This window comes from Schistocerca nitens, chromosome 1 (genome assembly GCF_023898315.1).
Source record: "Schistocerca nitens isolate TAMUIC-IGC-003100 chromosome 1, iqSchNite1.1, whole genome shotgun sequence".
Taxonomy (NCBI): domain Eukaryota; kingdom Metazoa; phylum Arthropoda; class Insecta; order Orthoptera; family Acrididae; genus Schistocerca; species Schistocerca nitens.
In genome coordinates this window covers 429764151-429788438 of record NC_064614.1, presented here as the reverse complement: position 1 = coordinate 429788438, position 24288 = coordinate 429764151, and the positions used below count along the sequence as shown (strand labels likewise).

At 37.2% G+C, this 24288-nt stretch overlaps 1 protein-coding gene and 1 long non-coding RNA gene across 2 annotated transcripts in view; one reads left to right on the top strand and one right to left on the bottom strand.

Moving 5' to 3' along the window:
• Positions 1-21751, top strand: part of LOC126250837 (uncharacterized) — a 32972-nt gene extending 11221 nt beyond the window's left edge. The window contains exons 2-3 of the long non-coding RNA XR_007545717.1: positions 12916-13118; positions 21628-21751. This is a non-coding gene — a long non-coding RNA (uncharacterized LOC126250837). The remainder of the gene's footprint in view (positions 1-12915; positions 13119-21627) is intronic.
• A 362-nt stretch (positions 21752-22113) lies between these two features.
• The window catches only part of LOC126250820 (matrix metalloproteinase-14-like), a 120401-nt gene continuing 118226 nt past the window's right edge, over positions 22114-24288 (bottom strand). Inside the window, exon 11 of the mRNA XM_049951590.1 lies at positions 22114-22251. Within this exon, the coding sequence (XP_049807547.1) occupies positions 22136-22251 (116 nt within the window). The 3' untranslated portion in view covers positions 22114-22135. The remainder of the gene's footprint in view (positions 22252-24288) is intronic.

Sequence of the window (24288 nt, the reverse complement as noted above, 5' to 3'; positions counted from 1 at the left end):
AACAACAATAATTATCACCCATATCAAAATGGTAACTACATGCAAAATGAAAATCACAGACAGTACAAAAACAACCGCAATAGGAGACGTGAGAATAACCGGTACAACCCCGGCTACTTTGACAGGAACATGACATATAACAGACATAATTACCACCAAAACAACAACAATCCCAACAATCACCGACAGAATATGTGGAACACACAAAATTCACGCATGACAAATCATAACCCTCCACGGAATCCACCGCCGTTCCCCAGTATAGTTATGCACTCCCCGCCACGAAGTAGCAATAACAATTGCGGCGCGCCATCAGCTGACGCGTGGGCGCCAACCGTCCGGAATGTAAACATAGTGGAGCTGACATTTAATGAAACAACAAGTTCACTGTTACCAGTCACTGTTTTATTTATTTCCACGACACGTTTCGAAGGTTTAAACCTCCATCATCGGGTGGATTTACATTAGTAAGTATTACATTTGTGTGTGTGTTGTGTTACGATTTTTGGAGGAAATGTGGCAGTATACATGTGTTACGACAGCAAAAGGAACCTGTGATCACTGAAGGCAGTGCCACAAGTTCCTCCAAAAATCGTAACACAACACACACACAAATGTAATACTTACTAATGTAAATCCACCCGATGATGGAGATGTAAACCTTCGAAACGCGTCGTGGAAATAAATAAAACGGTGACTGGTAACAGTGAACTTGTTGTTTCATTTAATGTCAGTAACAGTCACGGTAAAGCCTAACCTAAAAATGTTCGCATTTAAAGATAGTGGAGCTGGTCAATGAACCCGGCCAAACACAGCAGACGACGGAAAACAGTCGACGACCGAGCTAAGCGCTCGTGCTTCGGTCGTGAGGTGTTGTAAGAGCGCAACGGCTCAGACGGTTTGTTTCCTCAGGTACGACGACAAAATGACAGCAGAACAGGAATTAACAAACCTATCAGGTTCATGACCTCGTTCTTTTGCGTTCACATCCCAAGGCTACAAAATTGAAACAACTGAACAGAAAATGGCAGCTATTATATTCAGGTCCTTTCAGAGTAGCAAGCATACCTCACCCAGATTGTTACTCCCTAGAATACCCGTTATCTCACAAGCCGAGGGGGCTGCATCCCCACAGACATTTGAAACCCTTTGTGCACTAAAACAACATAATATAATGATAACTAAGTTGAACATGAGCAAGTTGCTGTGAAAACGAGATCATAAATATTTGTATTGAATACACGAACATTAAGTTATACAGCCTAAGAACACAAACATTCATTTATGGAAATTATATACTGCAGTTACACTTGTACACATAATTATGAAGAGAATGTAAACCCAGTTGAGTACACTTACTGAATGAGAAAAGATATTCATATAGGAATAAGATCTACACAGGTTACATTTGTTGTTAATTGTAAACTATAAGGTGAATCAACAATTAGTTAGTTATTTCAAGGCACTCTAATGACAGGAGATAATAGCTGTTGAAATCAGTAATGACATAGGTATGTAGCAGAATGAATGAGGATGTAAGAATGAATGATCAGTATGAATGAGTTAATATTTAAGTTAATATAAGAAGGTAAGTTACTGTGAAGTAGTTGATGGAGACAAGAGATTATTTGAGGAAAATATTATTGGAAGTTTATGAGAATGGAAGTGCCCCACGTATGTGATATATTAATGTTTGATTAGGAATATGTTTAATGTATAAGGATATATATATTATGATGAATATGTGAGTAAGGAATGAGTGAGAAAGTTTTGGTAATATTGTGCTCCATGGAGAAGTGAGTAAACATCTACATCTTTAAGATTACATAAGAATTTCAGTTTGAAAGAAAACATTTGTGATGAGTTAGAACACGTGAGTACAAGACGCTAAATGTGAATCTATTTTTAGTGCCCTTGAAAATGAACGAATGCAAGAAAAGCAGAGTGAACATAATGATGATTAAAGCTGTGGAAAATGGTTCAAATGGCTCTGAGCACTATGGGACTTAACATCTATGGTCATCAGTCCCCTAGAACTTAGAACTACTTAAACCTAACTAACCTAAGGACATCACACAACACCCAGCCATCACGAGGCAGAGAAAATCCCTGACCCCGCCGGGAATCGAACCCGGGAACCCGGGCGTGGGAAGCGAGAACGCTACCGCACGACCACGAGATGCGGGCGCAGCTATGGAAATAAGTGTAATAAGAATGTAGCATGGAAACACATTAGCTTTAATTTATTTCAGAAGTGTAACTTAGTAACCTTTCGTTAAGTTTTGTTAAGCCACTGTGTGGAAGAAAACATTTATAGTTCGTGTTCAGACAGAAGAATGATATTTTAAGGAACTTAAGTTGAAATATAGTTTTTACACAGCCCTCATGTGAATACATTTGTATAAATTTTTTTTTTTTTTTTTTACGAAAGTGAAATTTAGTGCCATGTTAGCCTTTATTATACTTACACACGACAGAAAACCCTGAGGAAGCAAAAGATAGGAGAGTTATTAAGGCCGTTCTTGCGACTTGTACAACACCTCCACTTAGCGAACAGATGACAAAATTACATCTACTTTGAAGACAACATTTGACTTTTCAGGTAATGCAAGGTATTTTCCATTTGTATAGACGGCATCCACAAGAAGTGGAGATATTGAGGAAGTACTGAGCAGATATGCGATTCACTCATGCAAGGATTTGTTAAGGTATAATACACTAAGTCATATGAACAATCACAACACAGAGAATCTGTCATGATGTTACACTACACAGACTTGACGTAAGGACACTTACATTTACCCATGATTTGGTAAACGGTAAGCACCTCTTTTCACACACCCCTTGAAGGTGATGCAAACGTTATAATGTATTATGTTCTCTTTTTGTGTATTAGCTGTAGGATTTGGTAGTTTATAGGTAGTGAATAGTTTCTTCCATTCTATCTTTTTTTCTTTCTCCATTATCCTACCACCCCCTGCAGCTGGGTATTGTTTGTTTATGGAATGTAAGAATATATTGTGTGACAGTAAACTTTCAGATACGAATTAAAAGACATGAAGAAAATTAATTATGGCATTACAAGCCTGGTCAACCACTGGACAAGATATGGAATCAAAAATAAATAAATAAATAATAAATGAAGGAAAGCCCGTGCTTTAAATATTAAGTCTGATATCCCTTGGCACGTCCAAACCTGAATAAAAAAATTAATACCCCAATAAAAGAAAGCCAATGGGACTTAGTATAATTTTAGTGTAAATATTTCACATGCATATTCTTGTAAATTTATATGTATTTGTATGTGTTAAAACTTTGCATATTGTCAACATATTTTGAAATGTGACCACGAAATGTAAGCTTTCATAATTAACGATGTAAACATGCTTGGACAAAGCGAACTGTTAAAATGTAAATATTGCAAAAAAGTGTTGCAAACTGTGAACGTTATAAACGACGAATTTTGTGTTGTTTGTGAAACTTATGGTGCATAAACCAAATAACTGTTTGTAAATCGATATAAACTGCAATTTACTTCGAAGATAATGAGGATTTTCACACTGCAAATGAACGTTTGTTGGCAAGTGTAAACAACGTGGTGAAACACCTACCTTTGCGAACATCGACGCCGTTGTTCCTGGCCGGCCTTCAGACACTTTGGAGACAATAAACTCAGCACCTGTCGTAGGTGATGTGGAGGCTAAAAACTACATCGACCATATATGCCCCGGGAACAATAGTCATGAAAACGCACAAGGACCTGGAGTGTTGTGTCGTAACAGAAGACATGGACGTTGCTTCAGATCACGGACACGCTCAATCTTATGGTGTCACCGAACTTAACACGCCATTTATGCTGGAATAACAACTTGTAATGAACACTATGTGAAAGTGAATACTGTGCAAGATTGTCATAACACAGCATTTTGAAACTGCCGCACGCGAAATTCAGTGATGCTATTGCGCATGCGCAAAGACTACGTGCTGCCAGAGGTGCATTGGGAAACCAACGCTGGAAGCGCACAACATTAACTGCGCTGGCGAGCAGCTTGTTCAAACAAACTGTATGTAAATATATATTAATTGTGTAAAAAGGATCAAAACTGTAACAATTGTATGTAGTATATAGATTTAGAAAGTAAGTATTGACAAAGATAATCCCCTATGAATGCACGTGGCCTTTCCTAAGAAAATATGTATAATTGACATTTAGGTGTATCTATTCTATTGTTTGCTAGCCTGCCACGCTAAATATTTTAGCGTGACAGTCGAGGGGGCGATGTAGTGGGACTTTGAATTTCGCCGCGCTACACTCGTTCCTTCAGATAAAAAATATCCCATCGCAGCGGTATGAGCGCTCGACGGCAGAGAAAATACTAAAATTGTAACTCTTTTTTTTTTTTGTTTTCTATTCATTTCTTAACTGTCTCTCGAGAGCGGAAGCTTAATGCAGATGTGATCTGATGCTGACGTAAAAAACTTTTTAGCTAGTCTTGATCTGATTTTAATGTGTAGACATATTGCGGAAGTTGTTATGAAATTTGGAGGAGGGAAGCAACGTAAAATAAATTACATTTAATATCAAGACGGTTTTGTGAACATTAGAAATTCCTCGACAATGAAACTTATGGCAAGATTTCAGAGCAGACTTTTCACGCAGAAATAAAGTAGGAGATTTTTGAAGACCTGGACGCCGCACGAAACAAGAAGACATGTTAACATGGTAAAGAATTAACTCTAAGCTACGCCATTTCCCCCTGTCAGTTACATTTCGTAATTCTCTGTTCTTTTTCAATAGTTTTTGTAGTGGAAATTGGTTTAACTTTTGCTCAAAAACGCCACAAGAACCACCCCAATAACAGCTTTTCCGAATCACGAAGTCCGATAGCTTTTCTATAATACGAAGTCCGATTTGCTTTTCATTCTTTCCTTTTTTCACGGTCATTTACGATTATAAAACCCCTTTTTTATTTACCATTTCTTCCCACATTTTCAACCTTTACTTTTTCTTTTCTTCTCTTCTCTTTTTTATTAACCACTACAGGTTAAAGCTGCCGTAGTGAACTTAGTTACGCAACACCTTGAAATCGACCAACTGTCCGAAGACAGTGCAAAGCTACTTCAACGTTGTGATGTCCTGACTGATGAATTGCACGGGTTTAGAGAGGAGATCAAGATTATAAGTAATAACACACATGAAACTACATGGGACCTGCATACCGCACCACTGTTTATATGCAGCCACAGCAGCGCCTGCCACGACCCGGCCAGCGAAGACGGCAACCCGTCCAGCAACCCCCCACCCTGCGGTTCACCGTCCGCCTTTCATCAAAACACAGAGGCGAAAGCTGTTACAGGTGATGCCGCGCATGTGCGCGCAACGATTCCTTCTTGCAGTAACACCATAGTCAATGGAACCCCACCGGCTGTCGCATAGCGCAGCTCCGCGGACAACACTGCAGCTTTCACTGAACTACCATTCAATGATAACATATTTCAGGTTAGTTCCCTTTAATACTCACACTGCACCGATGATAACGTCGCTCCTTCCTGTGTCCCTCCACGTATTTCAGCCACACCTATTCACAAAATCAAGGCCATTACTACGGGCGTCTGTCACAGTCTTAACACAACTGAGGGACCGCCTGTCCGTTCTCGCCCCCTACACCTCAATGCAAAAAAAAATTACCGCTGCCAAAGAATGTATTAATGAACTTTTACGCTTGGGTATAGTCCGCCCCTTGGACAGTGCGTGGTCTTCCCCAATACATGTCGTTCCCAAAAAGACAATTCCTTTCGACTCTGTGGAGACTATAGGCGTTTGAACGCCAGAACAATACTTGATAACTACCCTGTCCCACACCTCCACGATTTTTAACAATCCATGTTCGGTGCCAATTTTTTCTCTGTGTTACACTACAAAAAGGCATACCATCAGATTCCGATGCACCCAGAAGATATCCCCAAAACCGCTATCATCACCCCATTTGGACTATATGAATATTTGTTTATGCCTTATGGATTGAAGAATGCCGCCCAGACCTGGCAAAGATTCATTCACACCATTCTACGTGGCCTTAATTTTTGCTATGCCTACCTAAACGACATTATTATTTTCTCCACAACTGCCGAGGAACACAAAGAACACCTCCAACAGGTTTTTGATAGATTGGCATGACATGGAGTTGAAATTAATCATGACAAATCCCAACTGGAGAAGCCAGAGGTTATTTTCCTGGGACATTTTGTCAATAATGAGGGCATTCATCCCACCTCAGATAGAGTACAACAAATACTTGACCTTCCCCTCCCTCAAACCTACAAAGAGTTACGTAGATACCTCGGAATGGTAAATTTTTTTACACTCCACGTTCCACATGCGGCATCTCTTCAAGTCCCTCTCACTGAGGCCTTAAATGGAAAGAATACCACAGGTGACAGACACACAGAATGGGATCAGACCATGCAGGGAGCCTTCGACTTGCTTAAATATGCCTTGGTGAACGCTATTACCCTGTCTCACCCTCACCCTGACGCCTCCCTGACAATAACCACAGACGCTAGTGATAATGCCATTGGCGCAGTTTTGCAACAGACCCTACCAACAGGTACTACACCCCTGTGTTTCTTTTCAAAAAAGCTCACCGAAATGCAAAGAAAGTGGTCCGCATTTGATCGTGAACTTTACGCCATTTATGAGGCCATAAAGTACTTTCGTACAAATATTGAAGCCCGATTTGTGACAGTTTACACTGATCACAAGCCCCTTGTCGAGGCTCTCCACAAACCAGCATTAGATGTACTACCCACAAGGTTTCGCCATAAGGATTTGGTATTACAATATGTTTCAGACTTTCAATATATCAGGGGTAATGACAATGTTGCAGCAGACTACCTGTCACGCCTGTCCTCCCTGAAGACAGCTATTGATCCTCATCGCTTACATGAGCTCCAGCTATCCGACCCAGAGATACAGCACCTTCTCTCTGACTCTGATACTTCCTATAAATTGCTCTACTTCCCTTCCCTAATGATGATTGCTTTTTGTGCTGTGACGTTAAAACAGGTCATCCTCGTCCTATAGTCCCTAAAGCTCTTAGGAAAGACGTTTTCGACACAATCCACAATCTCGCTCACCCGAGCATTCGCGCCTCATTACAGAGAGATACGTTTGGCCTAATGTAAAAAGAGATTGTAATCGGTGGGTGAGAGCATGCATACCTTGCCAGAGAGCGAAAATACACAAACATACTAAGCCCCCGTTAGGCAAATTTACTGTGCCTTCAGGTAGATTCCGTCATGTCCATTTGGACATCGTCGGTCCGTTACCGATATCTAACAACTTCCATTACTTACCGACCATGATAGATTGTAACACACGTTGGGCTGAGGCTATCCCCATCGCGGACATTACGGCTGACACTGTAGCTAACGCTTTTGTCTACCATTGGCTTTCTCATTTTGGTTGCCCTACTTCACTTACCACAGACCAGGGGAGACAGTTTGAATCTAATCTGTGTAATTGCCTCTGTCAACTGTGTGGTATCAACAAATTCAGAACTACAGCCTGTCACCCGCAACCTAACGGCCTAATAGAACGATGGCACCATACCCTGAAGGTCGCTCTCATGCGTCATTCTTCCTCGTGGACTGAGGCACTCTCCTGGGTCCTTTTAGGTTTGAGGACGGTTTTCAAAGAAGACCTTAAAGCTTCAGTTGCTGAGATGGTATACGGAGAAAACCTCGCACTTCTGGTGGCTTTTCTTGATGACCCTCCTCTACTTCCCGAGGATCAACTTCCCGAGTTGGTACGACAGGTTCGACAGCATATCGCCAAGTTACGTTTTCCGCAACATCAATCGCATGCTACCCCTCTGGTTTTCATTCACCCACACCTCAGTTCTTGTAACTATGTGATGCTTAGAGAAGACACCGTGCGTCCACCCCTTGCTCCACCCTACACTGGCCCATACCGGGTCCTGTCACACTCTGAAAATACTTATACAATCCTCTTTAAGAACAAGCCATCTGTCGTGTCCATTGAGCGCTTGAAATCAGCATGGATCCTTAATGACACCGACATACATGATAATGAATTTGTTTTGCAGGAGACTTCAGAGGCCTGTCCTCTCCCTTCTCCACAAGCTAATCAAACACTCTCTGCAACTAAAGCCCCCTCTTCTATACTTCACGCCTCCGAGTGCCAGCAGTAATGAACTAGTGTTTCAAGTGAACTTGAGTGACTATGATGTGGACTCTATAAAAATACAACTTGTGGACACTTTTCTTTTTTTATTTGAAATTCAAAACAATTCTGTACCATCTGACCAGAAAGACGTTAAGCTATTACAGTGCTTCAATGTGGCTCCTGGTACTTCACAAAATGACATTTCAGCCTATGTAGACTCCAATAATGTTTTATTTATAAGAGTAACCCGCCCTTCTCCTTCGTCTTCCCCTAATCCTCCTACCCCTATTGCTATCACCCGTGCTGGCTGCACCATACAGCCACCTCTCAGACTTCAAGATTATGTCATGCCTTAAATGTTTACCTTCCCTTTATCACTTACTCCTCATCACTCCTCCTATGCGCTCGACGCTCTTCGAGGGGGTGGGGCTCGGTGGCAGAACTGCCAGGAAATATTAATATCTTTTCTTTTTTGTACTTCGTTTTACTTACTTTGGTTGTTGACTAGTTGGTGTGAGACATTCCTCATGACTGTTACCGTGACTGTCGAAAACAATTTCTTTGTGTTTTGATTTATTGTGTGCCAATAAAAATATTACATAGTGAAAGTAAATGGTGTTTTCCGTGTTATAAGTATAACACTCACCATAACGTAAATAAGCCTGTCCCAGAAGTTGGGGTCACTAGACCAGTCACAGATGAGAAAATTGACAGGTTTCGTAATCCCTTTCTAACAGAGATTGGTTTGGCGTGTGTTATGATGACACACATTATACTCTAAGCAATTATCTGCCAGCAAAGGTACTATTTGATAGGTTTCTTAAAGCATTTTTGGGACACTTTAATGACTGCATTCCAATAAAGAATTGCAAAGTAAGTGACAGAGTGCTAAAAGCAAAAGTTTCAAATATACAAAATACATGGTATACAAAACAGCTGTCTACTATGAAAAATCAAGTTATGTTGTTGTACAATATTTGTAGAAATCTGAAAACCAACCATGCTAAATTAGCCTATGTTAGATCTACGAATGAGTACAAAAAAGCAATTGTGGAAGCCAAACAAGCACACAATCTCAGAAGTATTGAGAAATCCACCAATAAGTGCAAAGCAGCATGGACACTAATAAATAGTGTCACCAAAGATAAAAGAAGATACAAAATTAATATCTCTCCCCAGGAATTTAATGACTGTTTTATTAAATCAGTTGAGAAAGTAGGAAGTGCTATAATCAAACTTGAAATCAGCTCATCACAGTTACTGTCAAAAAATGTTGCTAGGTCATCAACAAACACAAGTACTTTCAATTGAGGTCTCACCTGGTTTTGTGTTAAGAATAGTGAAGCAGTTAAAATCATCAAACAGTGTAGACATATATTACCTGTCTTGTAACATGCTGAAGAAAGTAATAGACTGTATAGTTTACCCCCTAACATATTGTATAAACAAGTGTATACTGGAGGGTTTTTTCCCTGATGAGCTTAAACTGTCTAGGGTAGTTCCAGTACATAAAAAAGGAGATAAAAATTCTGTCTCAAGTTTCAGGCCAATACCCATAGTCCCAGTTTTTTCAAAAGTTCTAGAATGCATAATTTACCAACAATTATCTGTTTACTTTGATAACATAGGATTAATAAGTGGATCACAGTACAGCTTTAGGAAAAATCTGTCAACTATTGATGCCATAGACAATGTTGTTAAATACATCCATCAAGTATTTGAAGATAAATGCTTTGCTCAAGTGACTTTTTGTGACATAAGCAAAGCCTTTGACTGTGTAGAACATACACTACTACTCGAAAAAATGGACTTTTATGGTGTTAAAGGTAACAGCCTTAAGCTATTAAGATCATATTTACAAAACCGTAAGCAAGCCATCTGTGTTGGGAAAGAAATGTACAGTATAGAACAAGTTATGGTAAGTGTTCCACAGGGATCTGTGCTGTGCCCTTTCCTTTTCCTAATAATGATAATGACCTGCCATCATTTATTAAATCCAGAACAGTACTCTATGCCGATGATACAACATTTCTGAATAGCAGTAATGATCTTAATAGCCTTAAAACATGTGTTACAGAGACAATTGAGCAAGCTTCACTCTGGTTTAAAGCAAATGGGTTCTTGCTTAATGAAAGCAAAACCCAGCAGATGGTACTTAATTTAAAAGACAAGTTTCCATCAGATGATCCTAACTGTGTTAAATTTTTAGGGCTATATTTGGATGATAAACTTTCTTGGAATCCACATATTAAGTATATTAGTGGTAAATTGTCTCGGGTAATATATTTGTTAAGGCAATTAATGCACTGTGTACCTAAAAATTATGTTAGAGTATCTTACTACTCATTTTTCCAAAGCATCATATCCTATGGTATTATTTTATGGGGAAACTCCACTTGTGTCCATGATATACTAATTGCTGCAAAAGAAAGCTATTAGGATAATTACAGGCTCACCATACAAGGCTCATTGTAAACCTTTGTTTACTCAACAAAAAATTGTGACAGTAATAAACCTATATATTTATTATGTTTTAATCTACACAAAAAAGAACCTTCCTAAAGTAAAATGGAGGACAAATATACAGTGTTACAGCACTAGGACAAACAGCTGTATCTATACGCCCTACCACAGACTGTCAAAATCAGTTAACAGTTATGAACATACGGGGCACAAATTATTTAACAAACTTCCACAAGCCATACAAAATTTACCGGAGCAACAATACAAACAAACACTTTATGACTGGTTAGTTGTAAACCCATTCTACAATATAAAGGATTTCATGACCTGTAATATTAAACTGTAACATTAATAACAATTCTGTTCTTTTATAGCATGTACTGTATCGTATTATGTGTATGACTTTATCTATTGCTGTAACGGCTTAAAGACAATAAAATTATTATTATTACAACTGGAATTGATTACTCTAATTCATCACTACAGGTCAGTGGTTCATTAATTTTACTTCTTCGTCCTCAAAAATTGTAATGCAATAAGATAGCATTCATTGAATGAGATAAAATTGGGTGAAAATAAAATTTCTGATCATTGCTCAAAATTTTTAACCAACAGCTGTTTGTGCTGCTGCAGTGTGCCAGAATTATGCCATCATTTTTCAGGTGAGCATCAAGGAAATTATTAGTCCCAGTTCCAATATTTCAGCTGTAAACCTTACAGCCATTCTCAAATGGAGTTGCCTGAAAGCTTTCTAAATCACTTTGTACAATACTGTGGATTAACTGTGCATGTGTTACTGTTGGTAACCAGAGTGTCAGTCATACATCTAACAGTAAAACAAAGCAAGTGCAAAGTCAGCAAATCCACAATACTCACAAAGTATGTGGGATTATAACAGTTGGCATATGTTGGAATGTCAGACAGTGAAGACCTAGAAAAATATTTCCTTTGAGAGTACAGACATGAAATGACGGGTTTTCATGATTTGTAAAGCTGGAAACCCTCAGCTTCCTTGACCACAGAATCCAAGTAGGATGAGTCTGTGACCAGTTTTTAACCTTTCCAAAACCCATGAAACTGTCTGTGGAAATACAGTGTTCAGCCATTGAGCTGTAGAAGGTTGGTGCATCGCTAGTGTTCAGTGCAACAGTCTTGTGCAGTGCGTATTGCCTGTCATATGTACTTTTAGCACACTCACAGGGAATTTGATATATACTCAGTTTTTGTAAAAGCAATTCTTATAATTTGTATTGTATATCCATTCTCATTGAATATCTGTTTCAGGTGTTCCACTTCACCCAGTAGGCTGTCACCGTCATGCACTTATGACACTTATGTACTAAAGTTTTAAGTACACTCATAGTTTGTGAAGCATGGAAACAGCTAGATGCCAGCAAGTATAAATTGGTGTGAGGGGGCACACGAAATGCAATGGTCTAAAAACCTATATTCCTTATGTAGCATTAATAAGTACAGAAGTGGTAGAAAGCCATTCATTGTGTTCAAAGAAATTTTGGGCTTGCAGACAGTTGTCGTCAGCTACATTCTACAATATTTAGAAAGGACATCTGCTAGTGAAAATATTGTGGAATACAGTCAAAAATGGTCAGTTGCAAAGCAGAAATTTCTTTGACCACTCATTTCACTGCGAAAATTAAAAAAACTCACAGCCACTCACTTCCTGTTCCACTATAAATTTGATAGTTACATGAATGGAGTTAAAGATGTTCAAGAAACTTGAACAATTTGTTCTCATAATGGGGCCAAATTATGATTGTGACTCCAACATTTCTCCAGAACACTGTCAATTTTAAAACTGCAGAGTTGAGTGCTTTTTCTTCCACACCAGCCTTAAATAAATTAGCTACCACAGTAGGAGAGCAGTGCTATCAATGTGTTCAAAACATTGATTGTCAAATATAAACAGAGGTTAGCACAAGCTTAAATAATGCCATTGCTAGTCAATGATAGAGTCGACAGTAGGTACTTAGTGAACAAGGAAATAGCATCAAAGCTAACCAAAGAATCAGAGCTGCTAAGTTTCAAAGTTTTTGACCTGCTAATAAACTCTGCTGAATTATGGATATACCTTCAAGCTTACCTTCAAAAGGTCTCAGCAGTGAGGCTAAATATTCGGCCAAGTAGGTGCACATATGTTGCTCAATCCTGGTCAAAATGTCAATGCTTTTAGTATCTACTTTAAGAATGGTTTATTACTTCCATTTTCTTCTGAATCACTTTCTTGTTTCTGTATAACTTTGCAGATCTTGGAAAGGCGCTGCACAGCCATACCGATTTATACTTACAGGCATGAATTGGTACACTTGAAAGAGACATTCACTAAGAATGGATATACAAAATATCAAATTGAGAGAGATCAACAAGGGAAAATGCCACACCAACCAAAAGAAGAGCAAGACCAACACCAATTTCAAGACTCAGCACAGCACACAGTTTTAATCTGCCAGTAAGTTTCATATCATTGCACACTCCACTGCAGAGTGAAAATTTCATTCTGGAAATAATAGGTGGTCAAAGTCACAGTTCAGAGTTCTAAAAGTTTCTGATATTGAGAAGGCTAATTCATTAGACAATAAATTAAGGGCTACTGGTATATTTTGTGATTTGTCAAAGGCATTCGACTGTGTAAATCAATATATACCTTTAAGTAAATTAAAATATCAGAGTGTGAAAGGAAATGCAATAAAATGGTCAAATCCCACATAACTGAAAGGAAAAAATGGTGTCATTAGGAAAGAGACATGTATTAAGTTATCAGTCATCATCCAACTGGGAACCCGTAACATGTGGTGTCTCTCAAGGTTCCATCATAGAGCTCCTACTTTTTCTTGTGTTTATCAATAACCATTCATCTGTAATATTATCAAATGTTGAGTTTGTTTTGTTTGCAGATGATAAAAACATTGTGATAAATAGAAAATCAAGTAATGAAATTTACATTGAAGTTAATGAATGGTTCTTAGTGACATTATGAATGGTTGCTAGCCATTTCTTTGTCGTTAAACTTTGAAGAAAAAAAAATGCCCTGTAGATAGTTCAGAACCTGTAAAAGGTTTTCAACCAGTATATGCCTAAACTATGACAACAAACAGATAAAAGAAGTTGACAGCATTAAACTCTTGAGAATACAGCTTGATAATAAATGCAACTGAGTGGAGAATACCACAGAATAGCTGAAGCACCTAAACAAATCATATTTATTCCTAAATGAAATTTGTCATTAAAAATATATCTCCTTTTGAAACCAACAGCTCAGGTCATGGAATTAATGCTACAAATAAGAATAATCTTCACAAAGATTTAGTCACTTCTATTGTTCTAAAAAGGTGCTTATTATTCAGTGAGACACATTTTCAATAATTTACCAGCAGCCATAAAAAGTTTAACTACTAATAAAGTGCTGGTTAAGAGGAGCCTAAGGAATTTATTTGTGACCAACTCCTCCTACTCCATTGATGAATTTTGTAGTAGAATCAGCTGATGTGTGTATGATTCTAGTAATATCAAGCTTGGAGTGTTAGTACAATCTAACTTCTGAATGAATTCAGTGGAGTAAAGCAATCACTGCAAATAAGAATTGCAAAGTGATCTTGTTTATTTGATGATGACACACAGCTTTAACAGCATAAGGATTATCATCTGCACCTCAGTGTTTCAAACATTTGCATGTTTCATTTTTACTTATTCCGCACCCCTGAAGACAATTTCACTTGGGATCTGTGGAAGGTCTATAAGCATATTTGTTTTTCTTTATAAATATTTATTGTGTGTTCTTGTTTTCTGATATATTCTTCACCCTGGAGGATCTCCTCACTATGGATCTCTTGGAATGACAAGTACATCCAAACTACAGAAATTCTCAGTAAATGCAACATCCAGTTATAAAACAACTTACAGATATACCTGGAACATTAGTGGTTATTTGTTGCTCCCAAGGAGCCTGACCCCACTGTACCCTACAAACATACCCAACGCATATATGGGGCTTTGAAACCAGAACTTACTTCACAACTGAAGCTGTTGAACTCCCCAATGCCTTCAAATCAAAAAGGTATTGCTCACTTGCATGCAATACTCTGATGACCCTAACATTTGAACTATTATATTGACTTACCAGAATCATGCCCAAGAACTAACATAGGTTACTACTATAGTCTGTTCTCAGCACAAGACACAAGAAACTCATCAGTTGCCTGAGCCATCATCCGACAAACTTTAACCGTATTAGGAACCACTACATTTGTAGGGCGCCTAATAGATGTTCACCAATCACACTCATTACTCGTGGCATGAATGTAGTGGTGTGAACATGTTGGGAATGTGGTTCTCACAGGTAACCTGCAAGGGATAAGTCCCAGCAGGAGCACTTTCCTCTGTGCCATCAGTGGCTCAGATGGATAGAGCATCTGCCATGTAAGCAGGAGATCCCAGGTCCGAGTCCCAGTCGGAGTACACATTTTCAGCATGTCCCCAATGATGTATATCAATGCCTGTTTGCAGCTAGGGTGTTGATTTAATTATCATTTCATTCTAGAGAAGCTGCACAGTCAACAATGGTATCTGTTCTTTCGGGAACAGATACTACCTTCATATATAGTAATGAAACTGTTCACAGCAGGGATAATGATCTAAATCACAATAACAATAGAGGGGGAAGAAATCAGATTGATAACACAACACTTCAAGAAGAATATAATAATCCCAATCCCAAAGAAAGCAGGTGTTGACAGATGTGAAAATTACCGAACTATCAGTTTAATAAGTCACAGCTGCAAAATACTAACGCAAATTCTTTACAGACAAATGAAAAAACTGATAGAAGCCGACCTCGGTGAAGATCAGTTTGGCAAAACTGACCCTACGACTTATCTTAGAAGAAAGATTAAGGAAAGGCAAACCTACATTTCTAGCATTTGTAGATTTAGAGAAAGCTTTTGACAATGTTGATTGGAATACTCTCTTTCAAATTCTGAAGGTGGCAGGGGTAAAATACAGAGAGCGAAATGCTATATACAATTTGTACAGAAAGCAGATGGCAGTTATAAGAGTCGAGGGACATGAAAGGGAAGCAGTGGTTGGGAAAGGAGTGAGACAGGGTTGTAGCCTATCCTCAATGTTATTCAATCTGTATATTGAGCAAGCAATAAAGGAAACAAAAGAAAAGTTCGGAGTAGGTATTAAAATCTATGGAGAAGAAATAAAAACTTTGAGGTTCACCGATGACATTGTAATTCTGTCAGAGACAGCAAAGGACTTGGAAGAGCAGTTGAACGGAATGGACAGTGTCTTGAAAGGAGGGTATAAGATGAACATCAACAAAAGCAAAACGAGGATAATGGAATGTAGTCAAATTAAGTCGGGTGATGCTGAGGGAATTAGATTAGGAAATGACACACTTAAAGTAGTAAAGGAGTTTTGCTACTTGCGGGCAAAATAACTGATGATGGTCGAAGTAGAGAGGATATAAAATGTAGACTGGCAATGGCAAGGAAAGCGTTTCTTAAGAAGAGAAATTTGTTAACATTGAGTATTGATTTAAGTGTCAGGAAGTCGTTTCTGAAAGTATTTGTATGGAGTGTAGCCATGTATGGAAGTGAAACATGGACGATAAATAACTTAGACAAGAATAGAATAGAAGCTTTCGAAATGTGGTGCTACAGAAGAATGCTGAAGATTAGATGGGTCGATCACATAACTAATGAGGAGGTATTGAATAGAATTGGGGAGAAGAGGAGCTTGTGGTACAACTTGACTAGAAGAAGGGATCGATTGTTAGGACATGTTCTGAGGCATCGAGGGATCACCAATTTAGTATTGGAGGGCAACGTGGAGGGTAAAAATCGTAGAGGGAGACCAAGAGATGAATACACTAAACAGATTCAGAAGGATGTAGGTTTCAGTAGGTACTGGGAGATGAAGAAGCTTGCACAGGATAGAGTAGCATGGAGAGCTGCATCAAACCAGTCTCAAGACTGAAGACCACAACAACAACAACAACAACACAAACTCACAGGTGTTTACTTCTCAAAATCAGCAAATAAATATGCAACAAAATAAGTGCTAACTTAGACAAAATAGTAGAAATTCAATTGCATAGATCAGCTGATAAAAGATTACATAATTATAATATGTCAGCAATAAACCCAACATTTGAAATAAATGATCTTGTGTTGGTAAAAGAAGTACATCATAGTTCTAATCTTAAAAAGGAAACTCAAATATTTTTTCCGAAATATGCAGGACCATTTAAGATCATGGATAGTCCATGCCCAAAAGCATATTATTTAATTGACCCACATACTGGTCAGGAGAGAGGTTTATATAATGCCAACAGTCTAAAGAAATATAATCAAACTGTGCAATAAATAAACTTAAAAATTATGCATATATGTCAATATATCTATTTAGTCACATCATAAATTAGGAGGGGAGGGAGGACAAGCAACCAAATACTAAATAGTATTTGATATGACTGTTATATAGGATGACAAATAGAAAGATATGGTACAGGTACAGAAAATGGATTAATAGAAGAGCAAGTAGAAAAAGTAATGTTTTGAATCAGTAATGTAACTGGAGCTTGGGTTTTAAGAAAAGAGAGAACAAAAGAAAGAACAGGGTGCAGTTAAGAATATTTAGACATGCAGTGTCATCAACAGACGAGTTGAAATATGAAGAAGGTAGGAAGCAAAAGTCTTAACACCCAAAATAGAGTACAGACATGGAAGTCAAAAGGGAACCTCAAAGTAATATGGGAGAAAGTAGAAGGAAAAGTAATGGAAGATATAAATGAATCTGAAATGTGGACTGTGGTCTTTAATTAGGAATGATGAATAAAAGGCAGATAGGTAGACCTAAGAAAGGCTGACCTATACTGTACAGGCAGGGGCACCAATAAAGGGATTGACCCGTACCATAGTACAATAGAAATTAATATGGTGCACTACACACTGAATGAAATAGAAATATTTTACAGTACTGGGACCCAGAAGTGGTCTTTGGTGGTAGTGAGGATAAGTTTTGTTAAAAGGAAGAGGTTTTTCCCTTTTGTTTATAGTAAAGAGGTGAAAGGAGTTGAGTGCAGTGGTTGAGACAATTTACACCTCCACATAGTTGCACGCAAAGGCTTTGGAATACAAATCTGTTCTCTTGGAAGGTGGGATATTAAGGAAGTTAAGTTCTCTAAAAAGAGAAGAAGTATATGTCGATATAATCGAAACTCGGAAAGTTTATAATCAGTATAATAACGAAAGATGATCTACCTATGTAAAGAAGGTTAATATTTCATTACCTATTAAAAGAGGAATAATATTATGATGTCTAAGTATATCAGAATAAATGTCACACAAGTATCCAGTGGATAGATAATAAATTGTTTTAAATTGAAAATGAAAATGGGTAATTGGTTATGAGGTCAAGAGGATCACAAATAAAAGGAACTTAAGAATAACATTAATGACAAGTAATATGTTTGTATTACTATGCACGTTCCTCAGATACTTCAGCTGATCTAGAAATGATAGCCATACTATTAAAGAAAGTAACAAATTATGAGAAATAATATCACAAGTATGAAGAAAATGAATGAATCCTGCCAAATAGGAATAAAGTAGTTAAGTAATTAAGTGAACATAGTCAGGAGTGATCATTAACAATTACAAAAAGTTATGTTGGAGAGATTATGTAAAGGCAGCATAAAGATATAAGAGTAGTATAATAATAATAATAGAACTATTAATAAAAATGTACATATAACTAGAGACTTAAGCACAAGGTCTCTTGTCAAGTGGAGGGATATGTAGTGTTTCAGGATATTTGTAAACATCCCAGCACAACATTGGAAAGCACCAATAAGAGATGCTTGTGAGTAAATCGAATAAGGATAAATGTAGTGGGAAAGGGAAACTGTGTTTTCCTTTCTTGTATGCAGTGAATGTGGAGCAGTGGTGGAGCCGGCGAGAAGGGGACCAGTTAAATTGGTATTACAACCACTGGTCATCGGGAGTCATTTGTGCCATGGACCAGCAACTGCCTGAATCCAAGAGCCATGGAGTAAATGATACACCAACAAGGTTGTAATGAATAACTGAAGAGTGGTAGTAATTGTTTTCACACAGTTTATTCTGTGGGTTCAACCACAAAGAAAAGCCTTCAGGGATTTGAAATGATTCACATTACATGTTGTCAGACAGAAACAGCCATCTCAGGCTACTTTTGCACAGTAAAGTAACAAGCAGAGATATGTAATGTAGCTAAGATGATCACAACAGTATCAATACTGTTTCAGATTTTTTTAAATAGACCACCCTCCACCTGAAAAGAGAGATCAGTTGTTATCAAGAAGTCAAACAAACTCACGGCCAGTTCTTGAGAAAGAATGATGGCCTGCATTAAAACCACATCACTATTAGGAGAGTCTAAATGGGGCTATAAGTAAAGACTCTTGTAAGATGCCAGGAAGCTAGTTGCACATTCTACAACCAGACTACTCTCCTCTACTGTTGTTAAATTAGTTTATTGTTTCCCCAGTAAAGTATATCCATGGACACTTTCCTTATTTGCCTGAGATATTCATCTTACTTCCTATCTATACTGTTCCTCATAACAATATCTACCCAATGCAATGTTGCAGATACTGCAACAAAGCTACCTCTCTGACAATGCAGCTTCACAGTCACATAAGTCACATTTCCTCCACTCCATCCTTGTCACTCAGATTATGATGGTTTAGGTGTTTATGTATATATTCATTTTGTTTTTAACATTCAGCCAATGTATAACACAGAATATGGTTGAAATAAGTAGAAGAGTGGCAAAATTTAAAATACTGATAAGAAAGAACGATGGCTCATTATTCATATTTTTATTCTTAATATTTGTACAACCCTTTATTACTGTAAATCAGGCAATATAACCATGTTCTTTAATCTATAACATTTCATCAGGTCTTAATCTACATCTCCATCTAACAAATACACAATGGTTTATCAACAACAGCTGATGAACTGGCAGAGAAAGGAAATGATCATACAGTCTCGGATAGCATTAAAATCTTGTAGGTGATGACATCTCAAGATGGGTAGTTCAACATTGTGGTAACACTTTTGGTATTGTCTTTATCTACATGAACAACAACTGTAGCAACCCAATATTTATCCCCATGAACATCAGTATGTGTCAAAGAAATATCAAATTTCACACCACGACAGACAGCAGGAACACAAAACAGTTGCTGATAGGTGATGTTAATGGTAGCTACTAAATACACATGTAGTGCCATGATTGTCAGTGCAGTTGGTTACATCAGACAGAGGCTCAGTAACAAGCAGGGGTAGACTGCACATTGCTTATGCTATCAGCACACTTATCCCATCCTCAAAGATAAATCATTTGTGGAGTGTGTGACAAAGATCAGTCATTAATGTAAATGCCATTAATGTTCATCATAATGTATTGAGCACCCAGAGGAGGCCAGGATACTGTGTTTAAGACCCGAAGAAGCTACAGAAGAATAAGTCACTTCTCAGCTTTTGGCAAGATCAATGTGTAGTTTTATTTATTAAAATTATCTTCATTTGCTACAGTCACCCATTGATATAAATTTGAAAATATCACCACATCCCTTAATCCACATAATAATATAATAATAATATAAAATCAGGACTTAATTTACAACTATGTCTAGAACAAATACACAGTGGTTTATCAATATGCTTTAATGCTGTCCAAGACTGTGTGGTCATTCTCTGCTTCCACTAGTTCATCTATTGCTGTTGATAAACTATTGTGTATTTATTCTTCTCAATGCTTTTCAGTCAGATCATTAGTAATTTTATAATTTAAAAAGAACATTGATTTCTTACAAATATCTTGCAAACTTAGCTGTAGTGTTACATCAGATATCAAAAAACAATGGATCTAAGATACACAGCATTACCTAAACCACAAAGTGAATCATACAATGACTGTAAAGTAGTTGCCTAAGTACGAATAAAGTTAATGTTTCAGAATACTGCAGTTCAATCACACACAGTGGACAGTAACTAGCTGCAATACAGCTGACATGTTTGCTATACTACACTTACATTTACACTACTTCCTCCTAAGACTTTTGTCTTACAACTAAACACAGATATTAGAATGTAATCCTTACTATGTAGGAATACTGACTACACCTATATATTTGTTTGATTTTAGTTTGTATTTTCCAGAGACACAATGAAAAAAATGTCATTTCACATTACATTTAACAACAATTAAACAACAGCTACATCCAGCTCCTGTAACATTTTGTGGAAATGGATTCTAATTTTCTATAACACTGAATGAGTTTCATGTCTGTTGTCAGAAATGTTTTTTGTCAAAACAAAGTTGCCTTAGGAATTATAATGGTCTGTTTACATGCTGTAACAAATACAAACAATTTAGTATTTGACGACAATACGTCACTATTCATCCACAAGACTAGTTCGTTAGATGCTATGTTATATTTCTTGTATATGGAATGGGAATAGGTAAGTGCATCTTTGTACAACATAGCTGAGAGATTTTGACAGTTCAATATAAAATGTAAAATTAAAAACAACTTGAAGACTCAACTGATAAATGAAGGTATCATGTTGTTGAAACTAGAAATCCATGGACATCAGGTACTTAATATTAGCCTCCATTTCAGCTGCATATGAGGTTGGATTCCTCCTACACATTGGTCAGGGGGCCTAGAGATGGTGTCATGAAACACCAAAACTGGTTGCATAAACAAATTATATTCAAAGTACAGAGGGTTGAAGGTGTTTTTAATTTTACACTTTAGAATTATAATCTTTTTTTTTTATAAACTGCCCTACAATAAGATGAGCTTGTGAATTTTTTCTATTGAATATGAACTTCAGAAATAATCTCCAGCACTGTCTCACCTCTAATGTTCCAACTTTACTTGTGTTTATTTCTTGCAGTTATCCATAAAGAGAGATAAGGACCAGGATGCTGAAATATATCTTTTGAATTAGTACATTCTTCATGAATGATGCCTTCAAATTTTTGACACACACTTCAGAATTCTCATGAAGTGTTTGGAATAACAACACTGAAAATGTCTAAGCATCTACTTCATCATTTACATTCATATAATGCCAAAATGCTATACACAAAACTGCCTGTAAGCAAATACAGTCCTTAATTCTTTACTGACAGTATCATCAATTGTACATCTAGAAGTTCAGTCTTTTGTATGATATGTATCTTAACAATGAGAATTATATGAGTCTTACTATTACAACAAGAAGCTACTGGCAAATTTTTCTTCTGTCAAACATTATAGCTGCATGTAAGAAATATGTGTAATATTTCAAAATGTAATCTGACTACACATATCCTTATAAACAGTGTGAGGAAACTAGTGGTTCTAGTTCCTACATACAACAAAATATATTAAGCTGCATTTAAATCATATTTAAATAATGGTTATGGAGGACAACCGAACCACGTTGTTGGAGCAGGCAGTGGGTACTGGTCATCAGTCTTAATTAGCATGTTGTTGAATCTCCAGAATAGTTTGTCCTTGAAGAAGTAAGTAAGACCTGTAGAGCCAATTGAATTTGGATTAATAAATATTCAGTAGAAGTAACAGAGCAAGAATGTTAACTTTACCACCAGAATGTATTTTATGCCAGGATGAAATATATCTGAGTGATTAAAAAATAATGAAACTGTGTACTCTCATGGGCTACCTTTATTGCATAGGAAGTTATACTAATATGTTGTAGAATAACATCCATAATCATTGCCCTTCAACATAGTCACCATTCTCGTCCAAAGATTTGATCCACCAGTATTCCAAGTTATCAACAGATGATCTGTGCATTATAATGGCATACCAATTTTCCATATTTGGGGTGGCTGCCTACTACCCAAGTGGTTTATTGTTGTTAAATATAAAAAGAGGTAACAAATAATGATTTACAAGAAAAGGTAGAGGGGAATTTAAAACAATAAGCACAATGTTGAGTGCAAGAACATAATCTAAAAGCACATGCCTCAAAATTTTAGACTCAATGATGTAGTGATAGTAGAAATCTTTCATTCTAGTTCACAATTAATGAAAGAAATGAACAAGTTTTTCCATTGTTATGAAGTTCTGTACAAAATCATAGGGCTCCCACATCCAAACACTATTTTATTAATAGATCCTTCGAGTGGAAAAGAAAAAAAAAACTCTATATAGACATGATCAAAAGATATGTTGTAAGAAGATAATTTCACATTCTTTGTGAATTTAGCAGATTGATGCCTGCTAGGTAATGCACACACAATGAGGTAATTATATATAATGAATAGTGTAGGATTACACTCATATTTGGCAAACAACAGAAATTAGCAAACATTGGCTAGCAGATAGGCTGCAGAACCTAGATGAATTATTTCTTCTGACTGGTATTGGCTGTTAGCTCTTGTCACTTTTGACAGAGGAATCAAGGGTGTATACCCTTAGCTATAAAGTGTAAATATGATGGGCTATCATCCAGACAGGATGACTGAAACATTTAACGGGAGGGCATTCAGAGTTACAGTAGTATATAGGCATATAATGAATGACTATGTACAGGGGAGTACTTTGAAAACAGCACAGGAGGTAGGTGAGATATGGGATACAACAGGAATATGTTACCTAAATATATTTGTATGGAAGGAGAAGGTAGAGTTGTAAGTGGTGTTAACAGGATATTGTACCTTCATCTGTATGTATGTTTGTTGTATGGTGTGTTGGAAACGACAGGGTAACCTATAGAAAAATGATGACTTATACTTGAGAAGGAGAGGAGGATACATAAATAGGGACACTTTCTCTGTGGGGAGTTAACTGTGGTGTAGAGATAGTTTTTCCATGGAAATAGGTGTCTCTTGATGGTTGATACATAAATAGATAGCATTACTTTCAAGTTTCACCCAAAAAGCCAAATAGATGAATTTACTTGAGTTTGTTAATCTGTTCCATATACTAACTTAATGATCAAATAATGAAGTGGCAAGTGTCTAGTTTTGTATACTATTCTTCAGGATTGGAAAGATAAGTAGCTGACTGTAGAGTGCCTGACAACATATGGTTGTTAATTGTCCAAAACAAGTGACTGCTCTGGTTCAGTGGGAGTCTAACAAATTCTGAAAGTGTCTGATGAGGAAACTGGCCACATAACAAGGGAAGTTGAGTTTCCTATAACAACTTGCACCAGTCAATAAACTATTTCTAGGGAAAGCTTAATTTTTTTGTTTTGAGAAGTGACACGGTTGTGTTTATATAAATTTTTCTATGTGAGGTTTGGGTAATTTAGTCCACAAAATTGGGTTATTTTGAATGTTGGATTTACAGAGGTGTAGCACAACCTAGTGACTTCCAAAAGTGTTGTGAGTGTGACTAGTAAGGCCTGAAGAAATATAGTTGGTTAAATGGAATATGGACAATTAGACTAAAAGGGCTACTGGACTATAGCTCCTAGAAATGAAGATTTCATCGGATAAAATAAAGAGATATTGTAAAACTGTTTAATGATCCATATTGATAATAAATGTTTGTTATCAGGGGTTTCACGTTCACAGCAGGAGAATGATTGCCTGGTGAG